A 27,131-nucleotide genomic window follows, 5' to 3' on the forward strand; every position below is an offset into this window, starting at 1 on the left:
GGCAGCTTGCCGATGTCAGGCGGGATGCGACTCAGATTGTCGTCGTTTGATATGTAGAGCCGTCAAGTGGGTGAGGGTCCACAGAGAGCTGCTCAGACTCCTGACCTGACCTGGAGAGGCGATCAACGAGATACTTGTTAGAGCTAAATGCTACAGCTAAGGCTTTCTGCATTATTCAGAGGACAGATTATTTACTTGTTAGAGCTAAATGCTACAGCTAAGGCTTTCTGCATTATTCAGAGGACAGATTATTTACTTGTTAGAGCTAAATGCTACAGCTAAGGCTTTCTGCATTCTTCAGAGGACAGATTATTTACTTGTTAGAGCTAAATGCTACAGCTAAGGCTTTCTGCATTATTCAGAGTACAGATTATTTACTTGTTAGAGCTAAATGCTACAGCTAAGGCTTTCTGCATTATTCAGAGTACAGATTATTTACTGGTTAGAGCTAAATGCTACAGCTAAGGCTTTCTGCATAATTCAGAGGACAGATTATTTACTTGTTAGAGCTAAATGCTACAGCTAAGGCTTTCTGCATTATTCAGAGTACAGATTATTTACTTGTTAGAGCTAAATGCTACAGCTAAGGCTTTCTGCATTATTCAGAGTACAGATTATTTACTGGTTAGAGCTAAATGCTACAGCTAAGGCTTTCTGCATTATTCAGAGGACAGATTATTTACTTGTTAGAGCTAAATGCTACAGCTAAGGCTTTCTGCATTATTCAGAGTACAGATTATTTACTTGTTAGAGCTAAATGCTACAGCTAAGGCTTTCTGCATTATTCAGAGGACAGATTATTTACTTGTTAGAGCTAAATGCTACAGCTAAGGCTTTCTGCATTATTCAGAGGACAGATTATTTGCTTTCATTAGCTTTTTCAAACTGTCTGTCTTGTTCTCATTGACAGACTGAAAAAATGTACTGACTGACTGACTTAGTCGCAGCCAAACTGATCAGTGGAGAACGGACATCAAATGAGAATGGATTAATTATAGTCCGTGGACCCTACACGTGTCCTCTTTTGTAATTGGCTAACTTTTAAATAGACCTATCAAAAGCTCAACTCATGTGAACATTTTGTCTGTGAAAACAGATGGACATTTTCTGGATGGGGATGTGTAATCTCTGCTGACCATCAACGTCAACTCCCACTGAGAAAGCACTGGAAACCACGGTTACGGATAAAATCAACATGGCAGTTTGGACGCGCTGACTGACCAGGGAAGGTAACTGACCTGATATCTCCAGCTGACTGACTGACCAGGGAAGGTAACTGACCTGATATCTCCAGCTGACTGACTGACCAGGGAAGGTAACTGACCTGATATCTCCAGCTGACTGACTGGTTGACTGACCAGGGAAGGTAACTAACCTGATATCTCCAGCTGACTGACTGGTTGACTGACCTGGGAAGGTAACTGACCTGATATCTCCAGCTAACTGACTGGTTGACTGACTGACCAGGGAAGGTAACTGACCTGATATCTCCAGCTGACTGACTGGTTGACTGACCAGGGAAGGTAACCTGATATCTCCAGCTGACTGACTGGTTGACTGACCTGGGAAGGTAACTGACCTGATATCTCCAGCTAACTGACTGGTTGACTGACTGACCAGGGAAAGTAACTGACCTGATATCTCCAGCTAACTGACTGGTTGACTGACCAGGGAAGGTAACTGACCTGATATCTCCAGCTGACTGACTGGTTGACTGACCAGGGAAGGTAACTAACCTGATATCTCCAGCTGACTGACTGGTTGACTGACCAGGGAAGGTAACTAACCTGATATCTCCAGCTGACTGACTGGTTGATATCTCCAGCTGACTGACTGGTTGACTGACTGGTTGACTGACCAGGGAAGATAACTGACCTGGTATCTCCAACTCGGCCCAGTGTGACTTTTTCCCGTTGGCTACCTCCTCGGCTGACATGATGGTGTATAGTCGACGAGGATCCGGGGGATCATATTTTTCCTTTGGCATACCTGTTAATCTGAGGAACACGCACACCACCAAACCAGGTTAAAAGGCCTGGTAACACTAACAAACCAGGTGAAAAGGACTGGTAACACTAACAAACCAGGTGAAAAGGCCTGGTAACACTAACAAACCAGGTGAAAAGGACTGGTAACACTAACAAACCAGGTTAAAAGGCCTGGTAACACTAACAAACCAGGTGAAAAGGCCTGGTAACACTAACAAACCAGGTGAAAAGGCCTGGTAACACTAACAAACCAGGTGGAAAGGCCTGGTAACACTAACAAACCAGGTGAAAAGGCCTGGTAACACTAACAAACCAGGTTAAAAGGCCTGGTAACACTAACAAACCAGGTGAAAAGGCCTGGTATCACTAACAAACCAGGTGAAAAGGCCTGGTAACACTAACAAACCAGGTGAAAAGGCCTGGTAACACTAACAAACCAGGTTAAATGCCTAGTAGACACACACCAAAGATTGAATTACACATGATCTCTCGAGGTACCTGCTTTCTCTAGGGGATTTAATTCTAGTGGGGGGGGATACTTGATAATTTAGTTATAGTGTGCAGAGCTGATTGTCAGTGACACAGCTATGGGGGAAAGTTATTGAAAGCTATAGGAAAGTACCAGTCAGTAGCACTGTTGTAACCTTGACAGTGCCAGATAGCCTAGTGGTTAGAGCGTTGGACTAGTAACCGGAAGGTTGCAAGATCGAATCCACGAGCTGACAAGGTACAGATCTGTCGTTCTGCCCCCGGAACAAGGCAGTTAACCCCACTGTTCCTAGGCCGTCATTGAAAATAAGAATTTGTTCTTAACTGACTTGCCTAGTTAAAGAAAGATCCATTTAAAAAATAAACATGCAATGCTAAAGGCACCTTAGTTCCATCAAGGCAGATTATAGAAAGACAACTGAAAGTATGTGCTCTGGGATACGTTTAGTTATGAGACAGAATAGCGGACACTAGTATGTCATACAAAGTTGATTTTATAAACCTGATTCAATGCAGTGGGAGTTCTGGGAACAAATATCTAGAATGTCATGCCAACAAAAACAAAGTAGAATTTTACCATATGAAAAATATATATATATTTAATATATAAAAAATATAATATATAAAATGCTCTAAATACTGTAGTATTACTATTGATATACTGTAGAATTCACTGTAGTATACTGTAGTATTCACTGTAGTGATGTTGTGGGCATGACTGTAGTATACTATAGTATTCACTGTAGTGATGTTGTGGGCATGATTGTAGTATACTATAGTATTCACTGTAGTATTTTTGCAGGCATGACTGTAGTATACTATAGTAACGTTTGTTATAGTATAAATACTGTGGTATTACTATTGATATATTATAGTATTCACTGTAGTGTTTTTGCGGACATGACTGTGGTATACTATAGTATTCACTGTAGTATTTTTGTGGACATGACTGTAGTATACTGTAGTAAGGTTTATTATAGAATAAATACTGTAGTATTACTGTATTAAACTGTAGTATATACTATACTAATTACTGTAGTATTTTTGCAGACATGACTGTAGTATACTATAGTAAAGTTTACTATAGTATAAATACTGTAGTATTGCTATAGTAAAAACGGTAATAGATACTGTAATGAACCAGGCAGGGAGCAGGTCTCGAACCCTCGACCTTCTAGCCTGAAGTCCAGCGCGCTATCGACTGTGCCCCAAAAACATGCTTGAGCAGCAGAATCAATATCCGTGCTTATAAACGCAGGGTCGTTACAATACTATTTACTGTAGTGTTTTTTGACGTAGATTTGGGGGCTTTCTCCTTAAGGAAATGTCCCATAATCTGTAGGTAGGTAGGACTGGAATCTGAACTAACAGTACAGAGCTTCTGCTCTTTTCTATAACCTGCAGGAAACACAAGAAATGGTCTATACTATCTCAAGGCCGTCAGACTGTTAAACAGACACCGCTAACATTGAGTGGCTGCTGCCATACATGTAAAAAATGTATCACTAGCCACTTTAAACAATGCCACTTAATATAATGTTTACATACCCTACATTACTCATCTCATATGTATATACTGTACTCGATACCATCTACTGCATCTTGCCTATGCCGTTCTGTACCATCACTCATTCATATATCTTTATGTACATATTCTTTATCCCTTTACACTTGTGTGTATAAGGTAGCTGTTGTGAAATTGTTAGGTTAGATTACTCGTTGGTTATTCCTGCATTGTTGGAACTAGAAGCACAAGCATTTCGCTACACTCGCATTAACATCTGCTAACCATGTGTATGTGACAAATAAAATTTGATTTGATTTGACACTTGGCGTGTAGGTTCCTCACTCATGGGTGGCTAGAAGAAGTTTGGATCGCGCTTAGTAGTTACATAAGCTGTTTTTCTGTTTAAACACAAGACGGTCACATGTCCTGTTGCGGTGATAGTGGCACCAGCACCACAGTATCAATAAAGCTTTAATAGGGCTTGTTGCTAGGCTGCGGAGTGGTTGCAGACCCCATGTTAAGAAAAAAAACACTGGTTGTCATCCGATAATATATTTTCGAAGTATATTGACAACTGCAGACACGGTTTATTTATGTCTGATAACTAACTTAAAACACTATTGTAAATGCTTTACCAACCAACCAACCTAGCTAGCTACTGTACATTTCAATAAAGTTATCTAGCCATTTGCAATGGTAGCTATCGTTGATTGTAAACGTAGTGACAATTGCTTGTTGTTGATTTGTTAGCTGACAGTAGTGGGTATAGCTAAATGTCAAACGTAGCAACAGCTATGCAACTACATCGGGCCTGCTTTGCAAGAGAAGTTTAGTTTCCAGCTGTGAGCTGTCAAACCCATTCAACATGACACCTTATGACATCTGCAACCGCAGTTACAAATGCACATCAGCAGCTCTGACAACTTGAACACACAGCTGAACGTGTTGTCCGGTTAGTGTCTAAAGTAAATACCCCTCAAGGCTGAAGCATGGGGTCTTGAGTAATTTGACAAGCGGGTCCAGAGCACCCTCTCTCCTGAGCTAGCGAACTTAGCTAGCTGGCACTTGCACCAAATAAACTCTGTGTTTGAACCTTGGGAAGAGGTGATGCAAAATGTACGTGAGAAATACGGAGAGACATTCGGCCAAATAAATGATCTGTAACCATTACAATATAAATGGTATTACTTGCATTCAGGGGGTGGTAGAGAAGATGTAATGGTGATACTGTTAAAGACATACAAACGGAGATCCTGAACGTCCCGAACACCAAAGAGGGTGAAGGAAGAACAACAAACATGGCTTCCGTTCGTACCGTCTAACCGAATCATAACGATCAGTGCTACCCGGGATCCTTGGTGGGCCGTCCCTTCCCCTGAACCCTAACATAACCTTATTTAATTGAACCATTTTGAATTCCAACTTCAATGGGGTGTATGGACGTCCCAAAGATCCCAGATTGCACGGGCCATATATGTGCCCATCGGAACCAAAGTTACCTTCCGTCGTTTCTAAACGAGACGAATTGAATGAAGGACACCTGTATAAACCAAATATGGCAACCTGCACGAGGATTGTAAAAGGTCAGTTCCACAAACTGTTTTATGTCTGTTGTCATGCAATTCAACTATTACAATAAAATATCGACATATATCAGAACTTGCCAATACAATACCGGCTTAGTTCTTAGCTGCCGACTCCATCAAACTCGGGCCAGTAGCTAATTATCAATCGTTAGCAAGCATTGCGCTAACTAGCGAGGTTAGATTTGAGCAAGTTCTAATGTTATAGCTACTATCGAAAGTATATGACTAACTAACCAGTTGTGTTGCTATATATTTTTTACGCTTAAATTGCGTCCATAAATTAACCACTGTGCACTAACTAATTTTGTAGTTTGGTTAACTGACCTGCCCAGCAGTGTCTATGTTGGTGGGCGTGATGACACAATCAATGTCTGACTTGCATCTACGAGTACGACTTGTTTTGAATACGATTCCTGTACGTTTTTTCTTCACCTAACGTTACTGTACAAACCTTTTGGATATGTTGATTTCATGTTTCTAGTTAGCTAAACTTCACAGATTGTCGGGGGAAATGCGTCTATATTTTAAACAATCAATCATCAATCCAGGTTGTATCACAACCGGCCGTGATTTGGAGTCTCATAGGGCGGCGCACAATTGGCCAAGCGTAGTCAAATCAAATCAAATGTTATTTGTCACATACACATGGTTAGCAGATGTTAATGCGAGTGTAGCGAAATGCTTGTGCTTCTAGTTCCGACTATGCAGTAATAACCAACAAGTAAACTAACCTAACAATTCCACAACTACTACCTTATACACACAAGTGTAAAGGGATAAAGAATATGTACATGAAGATATATGAATGAGTGATGGTACAGAACGGCATAGGCAAGATGCAGTAGATGGTATAGAGTACAGTATATACATATGAGATGAGTAATGTAGGGTATATAAACAAAGTGGCATAGTTTAAAGTAGCTAGTGATACATGTATTACATAAGATGGCATGATGCAGTAGATGATATAGAGTACAGTATATACATATACATATGAGATGAGTAATGTAGGGTATGTAAACATTATATTAAGTGGCATTGTTTAAAGTCCTGGTTTGGCCAGTGTATGTCGTCATTGTAAATACGAACTTGTTCTTAACTAATTGCCTGGTTAAAAAAAATACAATTAACTGGACAACTGAAACGTGCAGTGGTGGAAAAAACACTAAATGTTCGTACTTGAGTAAAAATAAAGATGGTGATAACTGACCTGGTATCTCCATCTGACCTGATATCTCCAGCTGACTGACGACCAGGGAAGGTAACTGACCTGATATCTCCAGCTGACTGACTGGGGAAGGTAACTGACCTGATATCTCCAGCTGACCAGGGAAGGTAACTGACCTGCTATTTCCATCTGACTAGGGAGGGTAACTGACCTGGTATCTCCAGCTGACTGACTGACTAGGGAAGGTAACTGACCTGATATCTCCAGCTGACTAGGGAAGGTAACTGACCTGGTATCTCCAGCTGACTAGGGAAGGTAACTGACCTGCTATCTCCAGCTGACTGACTGACTGGGGAAGGTAACTGACCTGGTATCTCCAGCTGACCAGGGGAGGTAACTGACCTGATATCTCCAGCTGACTGGGGAAGGTAACTGACCTGATATCTCCAGCTGACTGACTGACTGGGGAAGGTAACTGACCTGATATCTCCAGCTGACTGGGGAAGGTAACTGACCTGCTATCTCCAGCTGACTGACTGACTGGGGAAGGTAACTGACCTGATATCTCCAGCTGACCAGGGAAGGTAACTGACCTGATATCTCCAGCTGACCAGGGAAGGTAACTGACCTGATATCTCCAGCTGACCAGGGAAGGTAACTGACCTGATATCTCCAGCTGACCAGGGAAGGTAACTGACCTGATATCTCCAGCTGACCAGGGAAGGTAACTGACCTGATATCTCCAGCTGACTGACTGACCAGGGAAGGTAACTGACCTGATATCTCCAGCTGACTAGGGGAGGTAACTGACCTTATCTCCAGCTGACTAGGGGAGGTAACTGACCTGGTATCTCCAGCTGACCAGGGGAGGTAACTGACCTGATATCTCCAGCTGACTGACTGACTGGGGAAGGTAACTGACCTGATATCTCCAGCTGACCAGGGAAGGTAACTGACCTGATATCTCCAGCTGACCAGGGAAGGTAACTGACCTGATATCTCCAGCTGACTAGGGAAGGTAACTGACCTGGTATCTCCAGCTGACTAGGGAAGGTAACTGACCTGGTATCTCCAGCTGACCAGGGAAGGTAACTGACCTGATATCTCCAGCTGACTAGGGGAGGTAACTGACCTGGTATCTCCAGCTGACCAGGGAAGGTAACTGACCTGATATCTCCAGCTGACTAGGGGAGGTAACTGACCTGGTATCTCCAGCTGACCAGGGAAGGTAACTGACCTGGTATCTCCAGCTGACCAGGGAAGGTAACTGACCTGATATCTCCAGCTGACTAGGGAAGGTAACTGACCTGGTATCTCCAGCTGACTAGGGAAGGTAACTGACCTGGTATCTCCAGCTGACTAGGGAAGGTAACTGACCTGGTATCTCCAGCTGACCAGGGAAGGTAACTGACCTGATATCTCCAGCTGACTAGGGAAGGTAACTGACCTGGTATCTCCAGCTGACTAGGGAAGGTAACTGACCTGGTATCTCCAGCTGACCAGGGAAGGTAACTGACCTGGTATCTCCAGCTGACCAGGGAAGGTAACTGACCTGGTATCTCCAGCTGACCAGGGAAGGTAACTGACCTGATATCTCCAGCTGACCAGGGAAGGTAACTGACCTGGTTTCTCCAGCTGACTAGGGAAGGTAACTGACCTGGTATCTCCAGCTGACCAGGGAAGGTAACTGACCTGGTATCTCCAGCTGACCAGGGAAGGTAACTGACCTGATATCTCCAGCTGACTAGGGGAGGTAACTGACCTGGTATCTCCAGCTGACTAGGGAAGGTAACTGACCTGGTATCTCCAGCTGACCAGGGAAGGTAACTGACCTGATATCTCCAGCTGACTAGGGAAGGTAACTGACCTGGTATCTCCAGCTGACTAGGGAAGGTAACTGACCTGGTATCTCCAGCTGACCAGGGAAGGTAACTGACCTGATATCTCCAGCTGACTAGGGGAGGTAACTGACCTGGTATCTCCAGCTGACCAGGGAAGGTAACTGACCTGATATCTCCAGCTGACTAGGGGAGGTAACTGACCTGGTATCTCCAGCTGACCAGGGAAGGTAACTGACCTGATATCTCCAGCTCGGGGCAGTGTGACTTTTTCCTGTTGGAAAAGTATTCAGACCCCTTGACTTTTTCCACGTTTTGTTACTTAACATCCTTATTCTGAAATTGATGAGGAAACATTTTTATGTAATCAATCTACACAATATACCCCATAATGACAAAATGAAAACAGGTTTTTAGAAAATGTTGCACATTTATAAAAAAACAACAGAAATACCTTATTTACATAAGTATTCAGACCCTTTTCTATGAGACTTGAAATTGAGCTCAGGTGCATCCTGTTTCCATTGGTCATCCTTGAGATATTTCTATAACTTGATTTGTATTCCAGCTGTGCTATATTAAATTCATTGGACATGACTTGGAAAGGTCCCACAGTTGACAGTGCATGTCAGAGCAAAAACCAAGTCATGAGGTCGAAGGAATTGTCCGTAGAGGTACGAGACAGGATTGTGTTGAGGCACAGATTTGGGAAAGGGTACCAAAACATTTCTGCAACATCGAAGGTCCCCAGTAACACAGTGGCCTCCTCCATTCTTAATGGAACATGTTTGGAACCAACAAAACTCTTCCTAGAGCTGGCCGCCTGGCCAAACTGAGCAATCGGGGGAGAAGGGCCTTGGTCAGGCAGGTGAACAAGAACCCGATGATCACTATGACAGAGCTCTAGAGATCTTCTGTGGAGATTGGAAAATCTTCCAAAAGGACATCCATCTCTGCAGCACTCCTTCAATCAGGCCTTTATGGTAGAGTGGCCAGATGGAAGCCACTTCTCAGTAAAAGGCACGTCAGCCCGCTTGGAGTTTGCCAAAAGTCACCTAAAGGACTCTGACCATGACAAACAAGATTCTCTGGTCTGATGAAACCAAGATTAAACTCTTTGGCCTGGATGCCATGCGTCACATCTGGAGGAAACCTGGCACCATCCCTACGGTGAAGAATGGTGGTGGCAGCATCATGCTGTGGGGATGCTTTTCAGCGGCAGGGACTGGGAGACTAGTCAGGGTCGAGGGAAAGATGAATGGAGCAAAGTACAGAGAGAGCACACAGCCAAGACAACGCAGGAGTGTCTTCTGGACAAGTCTCTGAATGTCCTTGAGTGGCCCAGCCAGAGCCCGGACTTGAACCCGATTTGAACATCTCTGGAGAGACCTGAAAATAGCTGTGCAGCGACGCTCCCCACCCATCCTGACAGAGCTTGAGAGGATCTGCAGAGAAGAATGGGAGAAACTCCCCAAATACAGGTGTGCCAAGCCTGTAGCATCATACCCAAGAAGACTCTAGGCTGTAATCGCTGCCAAAGGTGATTCAACAAAGTACTGAGTAAAGGGTCTGAATACTTATGTAAATGTGATATTTCAGTTTTGTATTTTTAATGCATTTGCAAAAAAATGTCTAAACCTGTTTTTGCTTTGTCATTATGGGGTATTGTATGTAGATTGAGAGTAAAACAACAATTGAAGCAATTTTAGAATAAGGCTGTAACGTAACAAAATGTGGGATAAGTCCAGGGGTCTGAATACTTTCTGAATGCACTGTATAAGAGGTGCTGTCAAAGTTATTGACTTCGACTGGATTTACCCTCAAGTGAATGTCACCCAGTGAAATACTACTTGAGTAAAAGTATTTGGTTTTAAATATACTTAAGTATCAAAAAGTATCCTCCAGATCAGAGGAAGTAGGGATGACCAGGGATGTTCTCTTGATACGTGTGTGAATCGGACCCTTTTCCTCCTTCTAAGCATTTGAAATGTAACAAGTACTTTTGAGTGTCAGGGAAAATGTATGGAGTTAAAGTACATTATTTTCTTTAGGAATGTAGTGACGTAAAAGTTGTCAAATCAAAACGGTGAAGTACAGATACGACCTAAAGATGGAATCCACAGTAGGTGAAAAATGGCGCCACTGGCCGCCCCACCACCGTTGTGATCCTTTTTGTTGCCGAGCTAAGGAAGGGCCCGCAGCATGGGGGGGGGGACATTACTGTACATATTGTGCTCTTATATCCTGCATGCTTAGATGTCTGAGGGAGAAATAAAACTGATTGTTTGCGTTAACTTCTTTGTTGTAATATCATAAATTAATGTGGTTGATTCACCATTAAGGATTCCAGCTTGAAGTGGTTCTTCAAAGTATTTTAACTTAGTTACTTTACACCACTGGAAAAGGAATTGAGTAGTGATAATGAAGCTGACTTGCTATGTGGTTGGTTTTCTCTTAGTTTTAGCAGGATGCCAAAGACATCTCCTGGTGGCTGGTGGTCCAACATATACGAGTGTTTCTCCGGTTGCACCCAGACATCTCCCTGTTAGGACCTATGCTGCCGCGAAGTAAGTCATTTAACGCACGCACACACACACACACACACACACACACACACACACACACACACACACACACACACACACACACACACACACATCGAATGTTCTCCTTTCACAGAGTCAGATGGAACATAAAATGTGTTTGTTTGCTGATTGAGCATTTACACGTAGGCATGCATTTATCTTAGACATTATTATTCCCCATCAGACAACACCCATCAGACAAAAAAAATCACAAACATATTTCATCTCTACAGGGTAGAGATGAAACATCTATTTTTACAAGAGAGCCCTGTATACAGTCGTGGCCAAAAGTTTTGAGAATGACACACATATGAATTTCCACAAAGTTTGCTGCTTCAGTGTCTTTAGATATTTTTGTCAGATGTTACTATGGAATACTGAAGTATAATTACAAGCATTTCGTAAGTGTCAAAGGCTTTTATTGACAATTACATGAAGTTGATGCGAAGAGTCAATATTTGCAGTGTTGACCCTTCTTTTTCAAGACCTCTGCAATCCGCCCTGGCATGCTGTCAATTGACTTCTGGGCCACATCCTGACTGATGGCAGCCCATTCTTGCATAATCAATGCTTGGAGTTTGTCAGAATTTATGGGTTTTTGTTTGACTAAATGCCTCTTGAGGATTGACCACAAGTTCTCAATGGGATTAAGGTCTGGGGAGTTTCCTGGCCATGGACCCAAAATATCAAAGTTTTGTTCCCCGATCCACTTAGTTATCACTTTTGCCTTATGGCAAGGTGCTCCATCATGCTGGAAAAGGCATTGTTTGTCATCAAACTGTTCCTGGATGGTTGGGAGAAGTTCCTCTCGGAGGATGTGTTGGTACCATTCTTTATTCATGGCTGTGTTCTTAGACAAAATTGTGAGTGAGCCCACTTCCTTGGCTGTGAAGCATCCCCACACATGAATGGTATCAGGATGCTTTACTGTTGGCATGACACAGGACTGATGGTAGCGGTCACCTTGTCTTCTCCGGATAAGCTTTTTTCCGGATGCTCCAAACAATCAGAAAGGGGATTCATCAGAGAAAATGACTTTACTCCAGTCCTCAGCAGTCCAATCCCTGTACCTTTTGCAGAATATCAGTCTGTCCCTGATGTTTTTCCTGGAGAAAAGTGGCTTCTTTGCTGCCCTTCTTGACACCAGGCCATCCTCCAAAAGTCTTCGCCTCACTGTGCGTGCAGATGCACTCACACCTGCCTGCTGCCATTCATGAGCAAGCTCTGTACTGGTGGTGCCCCGATCCCGCAGATGAATCAACTTTAGGAGACGTTCCTGGCGCTTGCTGGACTTTCTTGGGCGCCCTGAAGCCTTTTTCACAACAATTGAACCGCTCTCCTTGAAGTTCTTGATGATCCGATAAATGGTTGATTTAGGTGCAATCTTACTGGCAGTAATATCCTTGCCTGTGAAGCCATTTTTGTGCAAAGCAATGATGACGGCACGTGTTTCCTTGAAGGTAACCATGGTTGACAGAGGAAGAACAATGATTCCAAGCACCACCCTCCTTTTGAAACTTACAGTCTGTTATTTGAACTCAATCAGCATGACAGAGTGATCTCCAGCCTTGTCCTCGTCAACACTCACACCTGTGTTAACGAGAGAATCACTGACATGTCAGCTGGTCCTTTTGTGGCAAGGCTGAAATGTAGTAGAAATGGTTTTTGGAGATTCAGTTCATTTGCATGGCAAAGAGGGACTTTGCAATTAATTGCAATTCATCTGATCACTCTTCATAACATTCTGGAGTATATGCAAATTGCCATCATACAAACTGAGGCAGCAGACTCTGTGAAAATGTATATTTGTGTCATTCTCAAAACTTTTGGCCACGACTGTACATTGCAATTCAAACAGAATAATGTATAAAACATTATAATTCAGTACACAATATACCAAAATTAACATATTTAATAAAACATATTTCTCTCCACAGGACATTTAAAAAAGACAAAAAAGATGACAAAGAGAAAGAGGAGAAGAAAGAGCAGAAGCCCATAGACAACACGGGTCGTCACAAACCGTATGGGCTGACGGCGTGGGCCCCGGTGGATGACGTGTACGTGACCAGGTTCTACCCCAAGCCGGTGTTTGAGACCGCGGTGGCCGTGGACATGCTGAAGAGTTTCCAGACGCTGGACTATACAACCCTGGACCAGCCTGTTTATATCAACCTCAAGTTGGACATGAAGCTGGAGAAAAAGGTACGGACGAGCAAAAGATCACTGATTTTTAGATTTTAGTTCTTCTCTTCGGAGAAAAAAAGAAACGCTGTCACTACCTCACTTTTTACGCAACTGTTCCTGAACAGTGTAGCAGATCACACTGAAGATGTGAAGATATTCAACACCCCTTGGTAGGATAATGATGGAGTTTGCTTCAAAAATAAAAGTAAACTTTTATTGTCCTACCAAGGGGTGTTGAATATCTTAAAGGAATTTTTCTCACTTGTTTCATCTTCTGAATTTCTATAACTACACTCTGTAGTCTCGCTGTGGTTATGGCAGAGGTGATGCCTGCAGGGAACGATGAAACCAGATTCATATAGAAATAGAGAATTTGGCCAATACAGTTTCTGTCTGAACGTTCAGAGAGCACCACTTGTAGAAATGGAGGGTTATGGAGTCAAAGCCCAGGTGTTAATCCTGTAGAAATTCTGAGGGGGACTTGAAGAGGGCCGTACCTGCAAGAGTGAACAACAACTCCTCCCAGTCGACTGATAGACACTTACAAGAAACGCCTACATGAAGTGATTTCTGGGTGATTTTTGGGGGCAACACAAGCTATTGAAGTGGGCTGTACTTATTTTTTCCACACAAGGAAATTTCATTTCTGTAGAATTATGTTAAATAAATGGTTACAAATATAGTTTCAGTGTTATTTGTTAAATTAGGTTACCTTTATCTGTAATGTACTGAAGATCACATATCCTAATGTCCAAAATATGTAAAAAAAATTAATAAATAAAATACACAACTTTTCCAAAAATGTGTGGAACAATCTCTATAACTATGCAACGCTGATGTTGAAATGCAGAATACATTCAGAGCACTCAAATCTAAGATAAAACATTGTAACAGGGAGGAAAGATTTTAATAGTTGATTTAAAGAAGAGGTTGTGTTGTGTCTCAAAGGGCACCCCATTCCCTATATAGTGCACTACTTTTAACCAGGGCCCTATAGACTCTGTTCAAAAGTAGTGCACTATGTACTGGATGGTGTACCGTTTAGGAAGTACACGTTGTGTTGTCATGGTGACCTATGTCATGGAAGGTAAATATTGTTTAGTAAAATCCAGATTTCTTCATCTGTTATGTGCGTATTGTTTTTTTTTTTACTTAGGCTTTGAGTTCACAGCAGCACAAAGATGTACAGTATTTACCTGCTTGGTTTGAATCTTCTCTTGCAGAAAAAAGTGGATCCCTTTGTCAGCACGGTTCATTTGCCACACCCGTTCAAGACGGAAGTCAACAAAGTTGCCGTTTTCACAGAGGTTTGTTATATGACTACTATCAACTACTGTGAACACTTGATCATCTCCCTTCATCCTAGCTAAATGGGAATTATAAATATAATTAAATATAAAATCTGCTGTGTCTTCCTTGACGGACATTGCCGAGTTCCTCCTAAGTCATTTTTATATTTGAATCAGTCGTTCTATTGAAATTATTTTGTTGAGCTGGCAGTGATGTATAAAAATACATGATCTGTATGTCAACTAGCACGTCTCGGTAAGAAAGTATCGCTAGCAACGTCAAGGTCGAGGGTTCAATTCCCGCATTGCGCATACTAAACATGTATGTCTCACTGTACTGTAGCGCCTGCTAAATGACATATATTATATCTATGTATTTTATTAGACTCGGCAAAGGGGGTGAATTCTTAGTTAGAATAAACATACTTAATGTCAAGTTCCGTAACACCGTTGCTTTGCAAGGAAGCATTTCACGGTACCGTTTACTCCAGCTGTATCCTGCGCACATCACGAATGAACTGTGATTTGACATGTGATTGGGAGTTACCTTCATAGATCCCCCCCATGTCAGGATAGGTCCCATGCATTGTGCTCATACGGTATTACTGTGTAAATGAATGACACTGTGTCTGTCTCTTTCTGTACAGAATCCTGATCAAGTTAAAGTAGCCCAGGAGAACGGAGCTGCGTTTGTGGGAGGGGCCGACCTTGTGCAGAGAGTGAGTTTCACAAGTCTCTGTCTCTCTGTCTCTCTTTCTGTCTCTCTTTCTGTCTCTCTCTCTGTCTCTCTCTCTGTCTCTCTCTCTGTTTCTCTCTCTCTCTCTGTCTCTCTCTCTGTCTCTCTGTCTCTCTCTCTGTCTCTCTCTCTGTCTCTCTCTCTGTCTCTCTCTGTCTCTCTCTCTCTCTCTCTGTCTCTGTCTCTCTCTCTGTCTCTGTCTCTCTCTCTGTCTCTCTCTCTCTGTCTCTCTCTCTGTCTCTCTCTCTGTCTCTCTCTCTGTCTCTCTCTCTCTGTCTCTGTCTCTCTCTCTCTCTCTCTCTCTGTCTCTGTCTCTCTCTCTGTCTCTCTCTCTCTGTCTCTCTCTCTGTCTCTCTCTCTGTCTCTCTCTCTGTCTCTCTCTCTGTCTCTCTCTCTGTCTCTGTCTCTCTCTCTGTCTCTCTCTCTGTCTCTCTCTCTGTCTCTCTCTCTGTCTCTGTCTCTGTCTCTCTCTCTGTCTCTGTCTCTCTCTCTCTCTCTGTCTCTCTCTCTGTCTCTCTCTCTGTCTCTCTCTCTGTCTCTCTCTCTGTCTCTCTCTCTGTCTCTCTCTCTGTCTCTGTCTCTCTCTCTGTCTCTGTCTCTGTCTCTGTCTCTCTCTCTGTCTCTGTCTCTGTCTCTCTCTCTCTCTCTCTCTCTCTGTCTCTCTCTCTCTCTCTGTCTCTCTCTCTCTCTCTGCCCCCCCCGCCCCCTACACACACATTTTGTTTTAGTTAATGTCTCAACCTGTTGTCCTTAATGATTGTAGATCTTAGATGATGAAGTGGATGCCGATTTCTACGTAGCTGTGCCAGACATGATCTCCAAACTGCTGCCGCTGAAGAACAAACTGCGCAAGAAGTTCCCGAAGAACAAGAGAGGTAGGTCCAGTAACCAATCAACCAATCAACCAACCAGCCAATCAACCAATCAACCAACCAATCAACCAAATTGTATTTGCGTATATAGTCCTCTTTACGAAAGTCCTTTACAGTAACCCATTCTTAGACCCCCCCAAAGAGCAATCAGAAGCACAGTGGCAAAGAAATTCCCTGGAAGAAAGAAATGTAGAGCGGGGAAATATACAAAAATCCATATTGGAACAAATTGCCTGAATTGATGCAATGATAAATGTGAGTTTCTCACATTCATCTGTACCACAGTTGTTGTATTGTCCTTTGAACCACTGCTAGTGTGATGGGTGTAGCCTTCCTTCAATATCATGTTAGCAAAAATGTATTTAAATCGAAACGTCACATCTCTCTAGAATAGGCTACTTATCGTAATGAACGCTGTCAACAAAATGCCTGCGGTAAGTGGTCGGTATTTTCGGTTTACCCCCCCCCCCCCCCCAGCTTTACTTGAGAGGAACCAGGCTCAGAGGTAGAGGTTAGGAGTACATGACAACCATGTTTCTCACTCTGTCTCTGTCTGTCTCTCTGTTTCTGTCTGTCTCTCTGTTTCTGTCTGTCTCTTTGTCTCTGTCTCTCTCTCTGTTTCTGTCTGTCTCTCTTTCTCTCTCTGTTTCTGTCTGTCTCTCTTTCTCTCTCTGTTTCTGTCTGTCTCTCTGTTTCTGTCTGTCTCTTTGTCTCTGTCTCTCTCTCACCGTTTCAGGGTCGGTTGGAGTCGACATTCCCAAGATGCTGGAGTTGTTCAAGACTGGCCATGAGTATACAGTGGAGAAGGACGCTGTCATCACCAGAGTAGGAACGGTAAGTCTGAAGGAACGCTGTCCTCACTAGAGTAGCAACGGTAAGTCTGAAGGAACGCTGTCCTCACTAGAGTAGGAACGTTAAGTCTGAAGGAACGCTGTCCTCACTAGAGTAGCAACGGTAAGTCTGAAGGAACGCTGTCCTCACTAGAGTAGCAACGTTAAGTCTGAAGGAACGCTGTCCTCACTAGAGTAGCAACGGTAAGTCTGAAGGAACGCTGTCCTCACTAGGGTAGGAACAGTAAGTCTGAAGGCGTTGGGAGCAGTGTTGACAACTCCTCAGTAAGGAAAGTAGCTATTGGCTTTCCTAAAAGTCTAAATTACAAACCAAAAACTACGCTTTAAGTGAGAACAGGCATTGGTCTGAAGGCGAAAAAGAAAGGAAATTCACATGAGCGCCACAATGCCTACTCCACCCATGCTCTACCAAGGTTTCACAGTACACAGCGTTGACCTATTACAGGAGCTATGTTGGTCTATTGTAATTCAGACAATGTGTAAGGCAGGTTTCTTAGGATTCAAACCTTCTCAAACAGCCTAATTCATACTCTTAGAGGAAGTACTCCCACAATAATACTCTTCAGTGGGATAGTGGACTTTACGGCTTCCTGCTATTAACATTGTATATGTATATATTTACATTACCAGTCAAAAGTTTGGACACACCTACTCATTCAAGGGTTTTTCTTTATTTTTACTATTTTCTACATTGTAGAATAACAACACATGGAATCATGTAGTAACCAAAAAAAGTCTCAAACAAATCAAAATATATTTTTATATTCTTCAAAGTAGCCACCCTTTTTTTTTTACTACATGATTCCATATGTGTTATTTCATAGTTTTGATGTCTTCACTATTATTCTACAATTTAGAAATAGCTAAAAACCCTGGATTGAGTAGGTGTGTCCAAACTTTGACTGGTACTGTGTGTGTGTGTATATCTATCTTTCAGTAGGCTGTATGTATTTTTAGATATATATATATATATAGGCCTGTTGTAAATGTGTATTATTGTGCCGTCACCATCTTTTATTGCGAAAATAAATACAAATACAAACGACTTTAAGCTTCATATTCCTCTGACAGAGGTAATGAACTGCCTATTGATCAGCACAGCAATTAATACAACAGGACCATGTTTGCAAAAGAAGTGCTTCTGAGCTTATGTCAGTATTATATAGGTAAGCTAGCGGTTACAGGAATGAAGACAGGCTCTATAGACCTTATATAATGACTGACTGTGTCCAACATATATATATATATATATATAATGACTGACTGTGTCCAGCATATATATATATATATATATATATATATATATATATATATATATATAATGACTGACTGTGTCCAACATATATATATATATAATGACTGACTGTGTCCAACATATATATATATATATAATGACTGACTGTGTCAACATATATATATATATATATATATATATAATGACTGACTGTGTCCAACATATATATATATATATATATATATAATGACTGACTGACTGTGTCCAGCATATATATATATATATATAATGACTGACTGTGTCCAACATATATATATATATAATGACTGACTGTGTCCAGCATATATATATATATATAATGACTGACTGTGTCCAACATATATATATATATATATATATATAATGACTGACTGTGTCCAACATATATATATATATATATATATATATAATGACTGACTGTGTCCAGCATATATATATATATATATAATGACTGACTGTGTCCAACATATATATATATATAATGACTGACTGTGTCCAACATATATATATATATATATAATGACTGACTGTGTCCAAGACATATATATATATATATATAATGACTGACTGTGTCCAACATATATATATAATGACTGACTGTGTCCAACACATATATATATATAATGACTGACTGTGTCCAACACATATATATATATAATGACTGACTGTGTCCAACACATATATAATGACTGACTGTGTCCAACATATATATATATATATATATAATGACTGACTGTGTCCAGCATATATATATATATATATATACACTGCTCAAAAAAATAAAGGGAACACTTAAACAACACAATGTAACTCCAAGTCAATCACACTTCTGTGAAATCAAACTGTCCACTTAGGAAGCAACACTGATTGACAATACATTTCACATGCTGTTGTGCAAATGGAATAGACAAAAGGTGGAAATTATAGGCAATTAGCAAGACACCCCCAAAAAAGGAGTGATTCTGCAGGTGGTGACCACAGACCACTTCTCAGTTCCTATGCTTCCTGGCTGATGTTTTGGTCACTTTTGAATGCTGGCGGTGCTCTCACTCTAGTGGTAGCATGAGACGGAGTCTACAACCCACACAAGTGGCTCAGGTACTGCAGTTCATCCAGGATGGCACATCAATGCGAGCTGTGGCAAAAAGGTTTGCTGTGTCTGTCAGCGTAGTGTCCAGAGCATGGAGGTGCTACCAGGAGACAGGCCAGTACATCAGGAGACGTGGAGGAGGCCGTAGGAGGGCAACAACCCAGAAGCAGGACCGCTACCTCCGCCTTTGTGCAAGGAGGTGCACTGCCAGCGCCCTGCAAAATGACCTCCAGCAGGCCACAAATGTGCATGTGTCTGCTCAAACGGTCAGAAACAGACTCCATGAGGGTGGTATGAGGGCCCGACGTCCACAGGTGGGGGTTGTGCTTACAGCCCAACACCGTGCAGGACGTTTGGCATTTGCCAGAGAACACCAAGATTGGCAAATTCGCCACTGGCGCCCTGTGCTCTTCACAGATGATAGCAGGTTCACACTGAGCACATGAGCACATGTGACAGACGTGACAGAGTCTGGAGACGCCGTGGAGAACGTTCTGCTGCCTGCAACATCCTCCAGCATGACCGGTTTGGCGATGGGTCAGTCATGGTGTGGGGTGGCATTTCTTTGTGGGGCCGCACAGCCCTCCATGTGCTCGCCAGAGGTAGCCTGACTGCCATTAGGTACCGAGATGAGATCCTCAGACCCCTTGTGAGACCATATGCTGACACATGCACATTTGTGGCCTGCTGGAGGTCATTTTGCAGGGCGCTGGCAGTGCACCTCCTTGCACAAAGGCGGAGGTAGCGGTCCTGCTGCTGGGTTGTTGCCCTCCTACGGCCTCCTCCACGTCTCCTGATGTACTGGCCTGTCTCCTGGTAGCGCCTCCATGCTCTGGACACTACGCTGACAGACACAGCAAACCTTTTTGCCACAGCTCGCATTGATGTGCTATCCTGGATGAACTGCACTACCTGAGCCACTTGTGTGGGTTGTAGACTCCGTCTCATGATACCACTAGAGTGAGAGCACCGCCAGCATTCAAAAGTGACCAAAACATCAGCCAGGAAGCATAGGAACTGAGAAGTGGTCTGTGGTCACCACCTGCAGAATCACTCCTTTTTTGGGGGTGTCTTGCTAATTGCCTATAATTTCCACCTTTTGTCTATTCCATTTGCACAACAGCATGTGAAATGTATTGTCAATCAGTGTTGCTTCCTAAGTGGACAGTTTGATTTCACAGAAGTGTGATTGACTTGGAGTTACATTGTGTTGTTTAAGTGTTCCCTTAATTTTTTTGAGCAGTGTATAATGACTGACTGTGTCCAACATATATATATATATAATGACTGACTGTGTCCAACATATATATATATATATATATAATGACTGACTGTGTCCAACATATATATATATATATATAATGACTGACTGTGTCCAACATATATATATAATGACTGACTGTGTCCAACACATATATATATATAATGACTGACTGTGTCCAACACATATATATATATAATGACTGACTGTGTCCAACACATATATATATATAATGACTGACTGTGTCCAACACATATATATATATATATAATGACTGACTGTGTCCAACACATATATATATATATATATATAATGACTGACTGTGTCCAACACATATATATATATATATATAATGACTGACTGTGTCCAACACATATATATATATATATATATATATAATGACTGACTGTGTCCAACACATATATATATATATATATATAATGACTGACTGTGTCCAACACATATATATATATATAATGACTGACTGTGTCCAACACATATATATATATATATATATATAATGACTGACTGTGTCCAACACACCACCACCTGTTATGTTGACAAAAAAATAGTTTATTATAACATTTTAAAATACATCTCAATGACGTATTTATAAAATAAAAGTTTAAGGAAATAAAGGCAGGCACCACATTACTAGAAAACAGCCTGATGCTCTTGTCAGTATAAAAGCAAAGCTTGCTTTTGAGTAATATGGTTGTTTTGTTTTTAAAGCTTGAAATGGTAGATGAACGGCACAGTGTTTTCGTGCAGGGTTGGCTAACTTTGATCGGGTTAAGGGGTCATAAAAAAATCTGAACTCGTTAGGGGCCGCAGTGGCTCCTGGATCTACTCCACACATGCAGTCAGAGCCAGTCCATCCCTGTCTTTTTAGTGTTGTGTAAAGAATCCAATGGTTTACCTTGTATTCAGTACTAATCACATTATCTCGCTAATAGCAATGGATACGATGCTACTCGTGGCAATGTCTTTTCGCTGAGTTTACTTTTAACAGAAAAAATAACTGCTCAACATTTGTTTCCCTCCCCACAGCTGGACATGCCCAAGGAACAGCTTATAGCCAACATGCAGACTGTCGTCGAGGATGTCTGCTCCCACCGGGCGGCTAGCTTCGGTATGTACCTACCATGATGAGGAATTCATTTGATTTGACAAACATCAAATCAAAGTTTATTTGTCACGTGCGCCGAATACAACGGGTTACAGTGAAATGCTTACTTACAGGCTCTAACCAATAGTGCAACAAAGGTATTAGGTGAACAATGGATAAGTAAAGAAATAAAAATAACAGTAAAAAGACAGTGAAAAACTGTAGCAAGGCTATAAAAGTAGCGAGGCTACATACAGACACCGGTTAGTCAGGCTGATTGAGGTAGTATGTACATGTAGCTATGGTTAAAGTGACTATGTATATATGATGAACAGAGAGTAGCAGTAGCGTAAAAGAGGGGTTGGCTACAACAATACAAACTTGGGTACCACCCACACAGCAAGTGTGTTCCCATCGGCTGGGTATCTTTGGTACGTACCACGATGATGATGATTTGTATTTTATTGGACACATTTAAAATATAGAATTGCCTCCACAGAGATCCTATAAATTATTATTTATTTAATTCTATAGTTGCCTCAGACATGTGAGTACAACAATGCACAGCTGTATAGACACTGTCCCCACTGACAGAATGACAGCTGTGTAGGCGCTGCCCCCCCTGACAGAATGACAGCTGTGTAGACACTGTCCCCCGCTGACAGAATGACAGCTGTGTAGACACTGTCCCCCGCTGACAGAATGACAGCTGTATAGACACTGTCCCCCGCTGACAGAATGACAGCTGTGTAGACACTGTCCCCACTGACAGAATGACAGCTGTATAGACACTGTCCCCCCCCCCCCCCCCCTGACAGAATGACAGCTTCAGGGTTCTCAGGGACATATTTAGGTAGCGAATACATTCAACTTCAACACAGTTCTCAGAATCAAAGATTCTCCCGCTTCTATAAAGAACTTTACACCTCTGATTGTAAATCCACACCAAGCCAGACTAAGTCCTTTCTACAATGATGAAGAACTCATCTTCTCTCAGCGGTGGATGACATCTCGCTTGGAGACAAAATCTCTCAATTATCTCAAAAGGACATTGGATAGAATGAATAAAGGCAAATTATCTGGATTTGACGGTATTCTGAGGTCTATTTAAAATTTGATAGTTAGGTGTTCTAGAACTATTATAGACCATATGGAGGTGTTCTAGAACTATTATAGACCATATGGAGGTGTTCTAGAACTATTATAGACCATATTGAGGTGTTCTAGAACTATTGTAGACCATATGGAGGTGTTCTAGAACTATTATAGACCATATTGAGGTGTTCTAGAACTGTTATAGACCATATGGAGGTGTTCTAGAACTGTTATAGACCATATGGAGGTGTTCTAGAACTATTATAGACCATATGGAGTGTTCTAGAACTATTATAGACCACATGGAGGTGTTCTAGAACTATTTTAGACCATATGGAGGTGTTCTAGAACTATTATAGACCATATGGAGGTGTTCTAGAACTATTATAGACCATATGGAGGTGTTCTAGAACTATCAGGGCGTGACACTCTCTCAAATGTTGGACTCCATTAGTTCCTCTATTGCTCAAATGATTAACACAGCCGTTCACAAAGGTTCATTTAGGAGAGATGTGAATACAGCACTAATTCTGCTTTTATAAGAAAAAGGTAAGGATGCCACTGTGTTCTCACCAAGTGGTTTAGACATGATTCTTCCCCTATTTTTGAATAACAAAAATATTAAACTGTTTTCCAAAATGTTGTCGTCCCATCTCTCGATCACATGGACCAAAGCGGGTTTTGTTAAAAAACGTTTATCTTCGGAAAACCTCCGTCCACTATTACATATCTTAAATGCTTCATCAGAAACAACAGCTCTTAGGGCTGCTTTATCTCTTGATGTAGAAAAGGATTTTGATCAACTAGAATGGTCATATCTCTGGTCTGAACATATGGGAATTGGCTCACATTTCATTCACATGATTAAAATACTGTATGCCAATCCCATCAGCCATAGTTCTAACAAGCAATATCTGCTCTGTTCAGCATCACTAGAAGCAGCAGACAAGGCGATCCAATATATCCTTTGCTATTTTTATTGTTCATTGAACCCCTTGCCAAGGCAATTCGTCAATCGAAGGAAACACCAATTTCCCTAAAATCTGCTGATCACGTCATCTCGTTATACATAGATGATATTTTGCTGTATCTAGACAATGTATTTCAATCGCTCCCAAACGCATTGAAGATCATAGATAAATTCAGCTTAATCTCAAGTTATAAAATTAACCATCCTAAATTGGTTTAGACATGATTCTTCCTTTCCCTGGCTGAGTATATAGCGAAATATGGTGTCTCCTATTACCCTGGAAGAGGTGGTCTCCACTGATATATCCCTTAAACAATGTAATATGGTGTCTCCTATTGACCAGGAAGAGGTGGTCTCCACTGATATATCCCTAAACGATGTAATATGGTGTCTCCTATTGTCCTGGAAGAGGTGGTCTCCACTGATACATCCCTTAAACAATGTAATATGGTGTCTCCTATTAACCTGGAAGAGGTGCTCTCCACTGATATATCCCTTAATGTAATATGGTGTCTCCTATTACCCTGGAAGAGGTGGTCTCCACTGATATATCCCTTAAACAATGTAATATGGTGTGTCCTATTAACCTGGAAGAGGTGGTCTCCACTGATATATCCCTTAATGTAATATGGTGTCTCCTATTGTCCTGGAAGAGGTGGTCTCCACTGATATATCCCTTAATGTAATATGGTGTCTCCTATTGCCCAGGAAGAGGTGGTCTCCACTGATATATCCCTTAATGTAATATGGTGTCTCCTATTGCCCTGGAAGAGGTGGTCTCCACTGATATATCCCTTAAACAATGTAATATGGTGTCTCCTATTGCCCTGGAAGAGGTGGTCTCCACTGATATATCCCTTAAACAATGTAATATGGTGTCTCCTATTGCCCTGGAAGAGGTGGTCTCCACTGATATATCCCTTAAACAATGTAATATGGTGTCTCCTATTGCCCTGGAAGAGGTGGTCTCCACTGATATATCCCTTAAACAATGTAATATGGTGTGTCCTATTAACCTGGAAGAGGTGGTCTCCACTGATATATCCCTTAATGTAATATGGTGTCTCCTATTGTCCTGGAAGAGGTGGTCTCCACTGATATATCCCTTAAACAATGTAATATGGTGTCTCCTATTGCCCTGGAAGAGGTGGTCTCCACTGATATATCCCTTAAACAATGTAATATGGTGTCTCCTATTACCCTGGAAGAGGTGGTCTCCACTGATATATCCCTTAAACAATGTAATATGCTGTGTCCTATTATCCTGGAAGAGTTGGTCTCCACTGATATATCCCTTAAACAATGTAATATGGTGTCTCCTATTACCCAGGAAGAGGTGGTCTCCACTGATATATCCCTTAATGTAATATGGTGTCTCCTATTGCCCTGGAAGAGGTGGTCTCCACTGATATACCCCTTAAACAATGTAATATGGTGTCTCCTATTACCCTGGAAGAGGTGGTCTCCACTGATATATCCATGATGTAATTCCCTACTTAGAACCCTGAAGAATAGTACAGCTGTCTATAGGTACATCTACATGGAATTCCTTACTTAGTATTTTTATTATTATGAAATGAAGGAACATTTTTAAGACAGGAAGAGAGGGACAGGAAGGGGATGGAACCCCCTCTGCTCCGGGGTGTATGTAGATCAGGGACGGCAGCACTACCAATAGACTAGACCTAAGCACTGTGCCAAGCTGTATCTGACACCCCTTCTCTCTTCCCTTTGCCTCCGCAGGACATTTCATAGAGCGAGCGATCGTCAGTAGTCAAGCGAGTGAAGCCTTGCTCTTTAAGAGTGAAGAACTCGTACAGAAAACCCCAACGAATAAGGATGCTTGAAGTGTTCCTTGTGATTTTATGTATTACTGACTGTGTATACTGTATTGAATAAAGTATGATGATTATTATGGTTTACTTGACTGTCTTGTGGACATTTTCATATTTAGAATTGACTTTAAATCACTCTGGATAATGTTCCCTGGTATAGAATGTGTTCTTGTGAGTAAAGGATGGCCGAAGGAGACTACTGGATAATGTTCCCTGGTATAGAATGTGATCTTGTGAGTAAAGGATGGCCGAAGGAGACTACTGGATAATGTTCCCTGGTATAGAATGTGATCTTGTGAGTAAAGGATGGCCGAAGGAGACTACTGGATAATGTTCCCTGGTATAGAATGTGATCTTGTGAGTAAAGGCTGGTCGAAGGAGACTACTGGATAAGAGCGTCTGCTCAATAACTAACATTGTAAATTTAATTGCTATTAATAGAATATTGTATAGGTCAGGGAATGATTCAATGATACACTGACTGAATATAGTTCCTCTTTTACAACACCAGATGGCAGTATCAACATGTATTAAGAGGACAGCTATTATTATGGTCTGCCCAAGTCTGCGCCTCACTTAAATATCAGCTGCCTGGATGTAGTCAGTCCATGAACGTGAATGAGTGAATAAACACGTGGATTCACAATGATTGGCTTTTGGATAAACAGTAGTTCAGATCACTTCTAGGGTGATGCATTTGGATAGAAGGCCAATCCCAATCGAAATGGCTTCTTTTAATAGCATTTTCCATTGCACATAGCCATAGCCACGGGGAAGATGTTTGGGGGTGCTACAGACATCTATATCGGTCCTCTAATACAGAACTATTAAAGGCCCAGTACACTGCTTTTTGTGAAAATAATCATATTTAATTAAAAAAGTATTCTGATTTTTCAGTTCCCCCTACTTCCCGCAGCGATGCACATAACTTCACTTGGAGAGAACGCTGAGGATCTAAGCATTCACGGGGCAGAGGTGGCAACTGTTGTTTTCAAATGGAAAAGTCCACGAGTCATTTGGATTTATTTTCTTGCTTTCAAATGGCTGGGGACAAAAAAAGCGTTTTGCCGTTGATTGAATATTAGGTTGCTCTTACGTGACCCCCCCCCCCCTGGGGAAACTCAGGTCAGACTGTCTTTAGAGCGGCTCTCTGATTTGAGGGCGATTGACCACAGTGGTCATTTAATCCAGTATCCAATGTTATATATGCCTAATGTCTAAACACTATAATATAATAGCTACAATACAGCTATTCCCAAAGGAGTGTTGATGTCGTCTTGCACCATTGCCCCTAATAGAACTCAACATACTGACTCAAATCTTTAGCCACTTAAATAATGAAAAAATGGATGTAATAAATGTATCACTAGCAACTTTAAACAATGTTTAGATACCCTACATTA

The 27,131-nt window shown here is 41.7% G+C and overlaps 1 protein-coding gene and 1 pseudogene across 1 annotated transcript; one reads left to right on the plus strand and one right to left on the minus strand.

Annotated features, from left to right (window-relative positions):
• The window catches only part of LOC120051005, a 24,013-nt pseudogene extending 22,026 nt beyond the window's left edge, over positions 1 to 1,987 (minus strand).
• A 3,434-nt stretch (positions 1,988 to 5,421) lies between these two features.
• Positions 5,422 to 25,820, plus strand: mrpl1 (mitochondrial ribosomal protein L1). Its single transcript, XM_039000693.1, has 9 exons — positions 5,422 to 5,567; positions 11,035 to 11,143; positions 13,099 to 13,366; positions 14,572 to 14,655; positions 15,285 to 15,356; positions 16,137 to 16,248; positions 16,982 to 17,079; positions 21,771 to 21,852; positions 25,637 to 25,820. The coding sequence occupies exons 1-9, from the start codon at positions 5,459 to 5,461 to the stop codon at positions 25,738 to 25,740; spliced, it is 1,038 nt and encodes a 345-aa protein (XP_038856621.1). The 5' UTR covers positions 5,422 to 5,458; the 3' UTR covers positions 25,741 to 25,820.
• The last annotated feature ends 1,311 nt before the right edge of the window (positions 25,821 to 27,131 follow it).

The sequence above is a fragment of the Salvelinus namaycush genome, chromosome 1 (genome assembly GCF_016432855.1).
Source record: "Salvelinus namaycush isolate Seneca chromosome 1, SaNama_1.0, whole genome shotgun sequence".
In the NCBI taxonomy this organism is placed as follows: domain Eukaryota; kingdom Metazoa; phylum Chordata; class Actinopteri; order Salmoniformes; family Salmonidae; genus Salvelinus; species Salvelinus namaycush.

What these genes read in the sequence shown, in the direction of transcription:
- mrpl1 (XM_039000693.1), top strand. Translation starts at nt 5,459, where the DNA reads ATGTGCCCATCGGAACCAAAGTTACCTTCCGTCGTTTCTAAACGAGAC. An exon ending in CTGCACGAGGATTGTAAAAG is followed by an intron (nt 5,568 to 11,034) that starts GTCAGTTCCACA and finishes GTTTTCTCTTAG; the next exon opens with TTTTAGCAGGATGCCAAAGA. An exon ending in AAGTTGCCGTTTTCACAGAG is followed by an intron (nt 14,656 to 15,284) that starts GTTTGTTATATG and finishes CTTTCTGTACAG; the next exon opens with AATCCTGATCAAGTTAAAGT.